This window comes from Lucilia sericata, unplaced genomic scaffold (assembly GCF_015586225.1).
Source record: "Lucilia sericata isolate MDLA Ls3-8-SP2 unplaced genomic scaffold, ASM1558622v1 Contig003828F_arrow, whole genome shotgun sequence".
NCBI classification, from domain to species: Eukaryota; Metazoa; Arthropoda; class Insecta; order Diptera; family Calliphoridae; genus Lucilia; species Lucilia sericata.
Genome location: NW_023997043.1, coordinates 18819 through 27699, shown reverse-complemented (window position 1 = coordinate 27699; position 8881 = coordinate 18819). Strand labels below are relative to the sequence as shown.

The following is an 8881-nucleotide window of genomic DNA, read 5'->3' as shown; positions in this document are numbered from 1 at the left end:
TGAATATAAATGATCATATTACAACTGAAAGAATCACAATTTCTTATTATTTTTCTCGAAAAATAGGTAAATTCCCTAATGATCGTTTAACAGATTGCATTAGATAAAGATCAAGTTTTCTCGCTTAAAATCTATTTACATTGGGAATTTACTTTACGACAAAGTTTTATAAGTTGGCACTAATATTATATAAATAGGGAATTTTCCGTAATTTATTCTGTCTAACACCTATAACTTAATTATTATATACGATAATGCTTTAATAACTTTAAAATACATATATATTTTTTACCTTTTCCAGACGCCCTGCTGTAATAAGTTCTACAAATGTCGATTTTGCCACGATGAAAATGAAACGCATCATTTCGATCGCAAAACTCTAACGGAACTGATCTGTTCAGAATGTAATACTAGGCAAAAGGTGCAAGAACGTTGTCAAAATTGTGGCATACGTTTTGGAAAGGTAATTGTAAAAATATTTTAATACATTGCAATCTTTTACTAATAAAATATTTTGAATTTGCTCTAGTACACCTGCTTGATCTGCAATCTTTTTGATGATTCCAATAAACGTCAATATCACTGCGATCAGTGTGGCATTTGTCGCATTGGTGGTAGAGAGAATTTCTTTCACTGTAAAGTCTGCAATATGTGTTTACCCATACAATTGAAAATTGATGGCCACAGGGTAAGTTAGTTATAATTACGCGGGTAACAAGAGGCTTTGATGTTAAACGGGCTTTTTTGTAAAAGAAAATGTTTGAAATGTTTTAAATATTGTTTGTTGCTAGTTATTAAAAAGAATTTTATGGGGAATTTTAATTAAAACATATACGATATCAAAGTGTTAGGGGAATTTATTTTATGATGCTTAAATCGCGTGCTTAGACTGGTAGAGAATTTAAAAAGTTTGAAAATATTTTAAATGTTATAATGAAATAGTTTATGTATGAGTATTATTTTTAATGACTTTGAGATGTTTCGAATGTTTTAGAGATGATTTGTTTTTAATTTAAATTGATTTAGGCTTATTGTTTGTTTAATTTAATTCAAAATTATGTTATTTTTTAATTGTTTGGCATTTTTGTTAATTTTATGATTGATGCGGGTTTATTATACCCTCATCAATATCGAATCTGTTATTTATATATAATTATTACAACAGAATAATTAACAAGAAATTTTAAATGCCTGGAAGTAGTTTTGTAATGTTGTAAGGAAGATATAGTTGTAATTTTGAAGTTTCCGGTTTAGGAATCATATTTATTCATAAGAAACGGAACTCTACATTTCCTTTAAGAAACAACTTGTTTGCGAAAATTGTATTTTGTTCATTAAATCTACATGTTTTACTAGCAAAAAAAAACTAAAAATGCCCACTGTCATCTAATCTTTTTTAAAAAATCAGTGATTTTTAAACGAAAAGATTTACCCCCGTCCTTATAAAGATTCCTACAATATACCATCAAGAACTTTATTAAGCATTTATGCATATGGGGATTATTTCCTCCATTTATGTAGTCCTAAAACTACTCCCCTGTAAACAATATTGGACAACATGGTCCATTTAGTAGTCCCATGTAATGCAGACATGGACCATGTTGAATTTTTTGAAAACAACATGCTCCATAGTCCCCATTGGATAGGACCATGTTGCGAATTCGATTGTAGCAAGGGAATAGTTTTGGAATTAGTTTAATGTATGTGTGGATTACGAGGTCCTTACCTAGGACACCACAATGTTCAATGGAGTATATTTTATCATATATTGTATACGTTTTGAGTACTCTTTACACATGTGTGCGGAATAGTCTCAACTTTTGCAGGGTTATAAAGGGACAAAATTCTCTTCGTACCCACAATACTATATTTGTACTTACCCAAACTTAATCTTAATACAATTTTTTCTTTTTATTTCATTTTAGTGCGTAGAAAATATATCACGTTCTCACTGCCCAGTGTGCTTGGGCGATATACATACCTCACGCATTCCATGTCACATTCCTGACTGCGGTCATCTACTGCATAAAATGTGTTTTGATCAGCTATTAACCTCTGGCCATTATACCTGTCCCACATGTCAGACATCACTAATAGATATGACAGCTTTATGGGAATATTTGGATGCACAGGCTGAATTAATGCCCATACCTAAGAAATATGAAAATCAAAGAATACATATATTTTGTAATGATTGTCATAAGGTAAAGGAAATTATAATTAAATTAAAGTAAGATGGACGTTTGTCCATTTTACTTAGATATTACCTGTTATTAAGAAATAATATCCTTAAATCTTATATTGTTTACTATAGACTTCCAAAACAAAATTCCATTTTATTGGTTTAAAATGTGTTAACTGTGGCGCTTACAATACTACACAGGATGTTAAGAGACGCATGTCTCTGGTAACAGGTAATTTAAACAATTTTACAAATAATACATTTTTTTTTAGACTTCAGTAATTAATTAACAAAATTATATTTACTTTATAATGTTAATAATTTCAGATGAATCCACGTCTGCATGACATTTGGTGTTTTCAAAAGCTTCTGTACTAAAGACGTCTACAATGCATAAATTGAAAAATTTAATATTTAGTTTATTCGAAAATATATTCTAAATTTGTTTTTTTTTTTCTACACAGATTACTTGCCACTTCTTTTTACAAGAATTTAAAGAAATTGTTTTACTATGAAGAATATAGTTTTAGGTTTAAAAAGCTGTAGATGGAGAAAAATACCAACCACCTTGAACTAAATTTTTTTTAAGAAATTAAGTAAAGAAAATTTTAAAACTAAAATGTTCCTTTTTCTTTGCGTATATAAGGAAAACTTTGACAAAATTTATTGCATTTATATTTTAGAAAAAATAAATCTAAAAGCTGATTTCGAGCTGGTATCGAATAGAAATGTATTTTCTAGTTAAATTGTAGGGAAATAAATTTGAATACTAATTTGTTAAAGCCCTTTTAAAAGAATTTAATTAATATTTGAAAAACTACAGCCCTAATCTGTAGAATGGGTATTAAAAATTATAATAAATTATATTCGAAAGCATTTAGAATGAAATACTGCAATAACAACTTTATTTTAGAACTTTAACAGAATAGGGCTGTTTATTAATTATACTAAATTTGTATCTCAAGTACATATTATGTTATTGTGGCAAAATTTTTATAATTATTTTTTTTTTTCAAACCCAAATGATTGTGTTAAAATAAAAGTATTGTATTGAGTGCCTAAAGACTAGTTTTAATTAAACAATAAATTATACATATTTTTTTTTCCAAAAGCAAACAAATTAAGCCAATAATAATATTCATTAATGATTATTTAATTAAACGTAAGTATACAAAAACAAAACCTGCTAAAAAGCTAATAAATTCTCTATAAAAAAAGGTGTATAAAAAAAAGCTGTAATAACTATAATATCTATAATTTAAATGACACCAAAAAAAACAACAACATTTTGTGCGAATGTTTGTTTACAAAAAAAGTATATAAAAAATAAAAAAAAAAACGCTATTTGTTAAAAAAAAACAACGAAGACTATTGCTAGAAGACATTCGTTAAAATACATTGTTAACTCATTGTACTTTTGTTTTGTGCTCGCCACCAGCTTGTTGTTCTTCGGCTCGTTTTCTTTCCTTCTACGTTTCTTTCTTCTCTTTCCGCTCGCGCTAATTTCTTTTGTTTTGTTAAATAAATACCCAAAGCATCATTAGAGCCCAGCCTATATAGCCAATATGATAAACTGAGCTATAGAATTTCCATATATTACCAAAGGATACCAAAGAAAAGCGGTGCCTAAATAACTGAAAGCAAAAAATTTCGATATCCAAAATAAAACATCAATAATCTGACGCTGCAGGCCAGTGGCGTCCTTGCGCACTAAACTATTCCACATATCTTCAAGGGGCACATACAGGGGAGCACCCATTATGCAGAAATAATGACCCGGACGAAAGCCATGCCAATAGGCAGAGCAGAGTAGTGTGGCAGCAGTTCTACAGCAAATAAATACAAATGATTCTCCATAACAAAGAAGTATGATAACAATGTGCTTTCGTATTCTCACCTATATTTCTTGCTAGGGAACAACTTGTATATATTCACTGCCAACCAATATTGTACACAAATATTCCAATGTTTCATGGCCTCACGGAAGGTCCAGCATTTCTCCACGTTCATGACACGCGTATTAACTATTGAAGTAAAGTTATACGTTCTTTTATCGGCATCACGTTTCAAATGCTGATATTGTTTACGGGGACCTTCACCGTTGGCCACATCTGATTCATCGGGATACGCGCCAAAGCCTGCCATAGTACAGACACACTCACTCAACGTTAGACCGGTATACATGCGCATACGGAATATAAAGAAAGTGGGCCACACATACATTAGACGATAGAAAAGGAACGTTGTGTATAGAATTCATCACTTAGGGCGTACTATGGGGCGGGGCCAATGGTTTGTATTTTGGTTTTTGTTTATAATTAAAATATTTCTACATAAAATTTAGCTTTTTTTCTTGTTATACTTACACTTAAAGGATAAAAATAATTAGCTACGAGATATAAAGCACAATAAATACCAGCACTTTTAAGCTTTTCCACGGTGGCCTGTACATTGGGAGCATAATTTTTGAAAGGTGTTTCGAAATAATCACGATATGTGCGATAGCGATAATAGGGACCTTTAAATAAAAATGAATATGTTAATAAAGCTTTATTTCTTATGTTTAGTGATTTGTTTTTGATTTTCTTTAAAAAAAAGACTTTATCCCAACACCTTTAAAACTCTTTTTACTTTTCAATAGAGAATTTTTTATTAGATTTCTTTTCCTCCTGATCAGCTTGCTATGCAAAACATCATCTTCAATCTGTTTTATAGAAAAATCTTTGTCTTCGACATGTTTTCATAGAAAAACTTTGTCTTCGATAATTTTTCTATAGAAAACTTGTGTTTGATCCAGTTTTCAATAAAAAAAACTTTGTCTACGATCGGATTTCTATAGAAAATGTTGTTTTTGATCGATGTTTCAATGATATCCACTTTGACTTCGTTCAGTATTCGACGGAAAACTAATTCTTTGTTCAGTTTCCTATAGATAACATTATCTTCGATCACTTTTCTATAGAGAACTTTGTTTTCGATCAGATTTCTAAAAAAAACGTTGTCTTCACCAGGTTTCTATAGAAAATGCAGTCTTTGATCGATTTTCTATAGAAAATTTTATCATTGATCAGTTTTTCTATAGAAAATTTTGCCTTCGATCAGTTTCGGATAGAAAAACATTGTATTTTCAATCAGTTTCAGTTCAGTTTTCGATAAATTTTCTATAGAAAATGGTGTCGTTGATAAATTTTCTATAGAAAAATTTTGTTTTGATTAGTTTTCTTGAAAAATGTTTTCCTTCGATCAGTTATCTATAGAAAAACTTTGTATTCTATTAGTTTTTAGTAGAAAATGTTGCTTCGATCAGTTTTCTTTGGAAAAAAACTCTTTCTACCATTAGTTTCATATAGAAAACTTTGTTTTCGATCAGTTTTCTATAGAAAATGTTGTCTTTCATCAACTATTATAATTTACTAAATCAAATACTATAAAAAAAAACCTTATTTTCAAACAAATTTTTACAAAAAGTTTGTGTTTGATCTGTTTCGATGGATTAAGTGATTAACTTTCTATAAAAAATCTAGATCAGTGTTCTATAGAAAGTGTTTCATTCATTTGGCATTCTATAGAAAACATTCCTATTCATAGAAACATGTGTCACTCATTTGACATTCTATAGAAAACATTCCTCCCATTCGATAACTTTTTTAATAGAAAACTATTGTTTATGATCAGTTCTGTAACAAAATGTCTGCCATCGATCAGTTGTCAAAGAAGAAGAAGACGTGTATATATTTAATGTTAATCTGCTATTGATTAATAAGTTTTTTGTCCATCTATTTATAGCCACACATCAGCTTACCCTATTAAGCAGCATATTTATAAATATTCATTAAATTTTTATTAATTTGTCATCAATATGGTCACCCTATTGATAAGCACTATAAAATTTGCATTAAACCCGGTAATACAATACAATAAAACTAATAATATTATAATTCGCGCCAGCTGGCAGTAGCCACTAACAATGATACAAAAAAAAAGCTTATCAAAATATCTATGTGTACTGCTTTAAAAAAAACTAAATTGATAATTTAATAATAAGAAAATAAGCGTCGTCTTTCACACTTACCCGTAAGTATGCCAATATAGTTGAAAGTATAATGGAATAACTCTACTATGTTAATTGACTGAATTTCCACATCATAATCGGTAATTTCAACCAATTGACCAGCTTCTCCCGAAACGGTTTGCTTGTCAGTTTGTTCTTTTTCACGCTGTTGAAGTTTCTTCCAAGAGGCAGTTTTTTCAAAACCAATACCAGCCACCTTCATAAAAGTTAATAAGATTTATGACTATTGTTTCTAATCGTATTATAAGCCAATTACTTAGATTACTGTTAGTTACAAACCTTCAAGGTCAAAATCATTTGTATCATATTCGTATGACTGGGTGGCTCGGAGAAACCAAATGAATCCATTAAACGGAAAAACATCAAGTAACCAAACATGGCAACAAAGGCCGCCAAATGGCATTTGCTGTTTTTGTGTGTAACAAAAATACAAAGTGCACATGTAAATTAATTTATGCAAAAACATAATTCTTTTTATAAATTTTCATTTCAATTTTGGTGTCATTCACACTTACCTAGGGTGGACATAAATTACGGCTGCCGCACCCAAACCGGCCGATATTAGGCAATGCAAAGTATGCCATCCTGATACCAGGAATACCATTAACAGACCAAATCCTGTACTAAGGAATTTCCTTTGGGTTTCATCGGGTATTTTCTTCACATAATTCCCGGCTCCTATGCAGGTCAACAGACAAGCGACATAAATTATATCATCGAGTTCCATGTTGTATTTGCAGTGTAATTTATAATTTTATTGATAGATAATTATTAGTTGTGCATTCTTCTCTAGTTTTTGTTAATAATTTTGTATTTTTTTCGTATTATTACGAATTAAATTTGTGCTGTTTTTTTCCGCAGTTGTTGGAAAATGAAAATAAACAACCACCGACTGATGCAGAGCAGACAAATATTAACGACGGCGGCGACTGACACTAAATATGACGGCTGCGGTTTAAAACCGACTGTAAGCCGGCTAAGTTTTCAACTGCGTTTAGTTTTTAAATTTTCAACGATTTTAAATAAAAACGGAATCCGAGAGATCAGAAAATGGGATTTTGGAAGCAAATATATTGTTTATAACAACAAAACAGAGCAAGCTCTAAAGTTGTGTGAGAAATTATGCAATTTCGCCAATTATTCCGAACGTTAATTAAGATTTTAATTTAATCTTTAATTAAGATTTTAATTTAATCTATGAAAAATTTGAATCTAATAGTTTCCCAGATATACAAGATTTTGTATTTAATTCATATGGGAAGTGCCAAGCCCCCCATTGAAAGTCCGCCGTAATTCTCTAAATGTTCTTCAGTAAAATTTGAAGATTCTAGCTCTAATAGTTTCTCAGATATACGAATTTTTCTATTTAATTCATATGAAAGTCCGCCCTTTTTTCTCCAAAATGTTCAGATAAATATTAAAGTTCTTTGTGCAAAATTTGAAGAATTTAGTTCTATTAGTTTCCCAGATGAACGAATTTTTGTATTTAATTCATATGGGAGGTTCCGCTCCCCTCATTGGTAGTCCCCTAATTTATTACCCAAAATGTTTACATGGATGTTAAAGTTCTTCCAGAACAACATCATTTAAAGGGATCACAAAGAGATTGAAAAATATTCCAAAAGTTTCACTTTGAAAACATTATTAGAGTGTATGAAAACTCGCAACTCTAAAGGCAGACTATTCCTATTTTAGCGGTAATTTCTTTATGATTAAAATAGGTAAGAAGTAAGAGTTATATTCGGCAAATCATATGTCGTAAAAAAGTAAATTTTGGAAGTGGTCATATACATATATATATGGACTTTGATCATTAGATTAATAAGAACGTCACCGTGATTTTCGGATTAGGTACTTAAATGTGGAATTGGGTCAATTATGGACAAAGTTGTCTATAATTTAAAGTATTTTTTTTAATTCTACCATAATTCTATCATAATGATAACTTTTGGAATGATGTATTAGCTATAAACTGATTTTCTCTAAGAGGGTTACATTACGTAGAAAACGTTAAAATCAATTATTGAAGGGGGCAGGGTCAATTATGGCCTATAGAGATTTCGATTGATATCGAGCCCTTTTTGCAAAATGGACGTAAACGAGATAAATTTTCGTTCAATTAGGATTCTTCCTGTTTAATTTTATGTTTATATATTCAATATTTTAGAAAATTCAAAAAGTACTAGTTAAAGAACGAAAAATTACCAGAAATACTACAGTTTAAATTTTCATTCACTCAAGTCCCTGATTGCTTAGTTTTATGTTTTTAGATTCATTATAATAGAAAATTCCAAAAAGTCCCGTTTTATATGTTTTCACTTACTCCATGCCCTACAGGTTTAATTTCATGTCTATAGGTTCAATAACGAAAAAGTACTAAAAAGTCCCTTTTTATAGATTATAATTTACTCCGGGCTCTACATATTTATTATTATGTTTCTAGGTTTAATTTTATGGAAAACTCAAAAAGTACCAGTCGAAGTACGATAAAGTTTTTTAAAAAGTTACAATTACGTTTATAAAATTAAATAACATATTGACATCCCTGCACTGAACAGCTGACAAGAATTACGTATATTTACCGTTACAATAAAAGTATGGCATTTTAAATTAATAAAAGTGAACTT

General features: G+C 29.9%; 2 protein-coding genes across 2 annotated transcripts; one reads left to right on the top strand and one right to left on the bottom strand.

The window, feature by feature from the left end:
* Window positions 1–298: 298 nt before the first annotated feature.
* Window positions 299–3298, top strand: LOC119614990 (RING finger and CHY zinc finger domain-containing protein 1; the record flags this gene model as incomplete). The annotated part of the gene is made up of 5 exons (XM_037971073.1): window positions 299–463; window positions 530–688; window positions 1926–2204; window positions 2315–2414; window positions 2510–3298. Coding segments are annotated over 5 exons (723 nt in total), but the record flags the coding sequence as incomplete, so codon positions are not given.
* Window positions 3299–3681: 383 nt separating this feature from the next.
* Window positions 3682–7171, bottom strand: LOC119614989 (lysophospholipid acyltransferase 7-like). Its single transcript, XM_037971072.1, is given in 8 exon segments — window positions 3682–3797; window positions 3800–4008; window positions 4080–4416; window positions 4419–4455; window positions 4549–4700; window positions 6255–6450; window positions 6534–6660; window positions 6770–7171. Coding segments are annotated over 8 exon segments (1386 nt in total). The 5' UTR covers window positions 6982–7171.
* Window positions 7172–8881: the final 1710 nt, after the last annotated feature.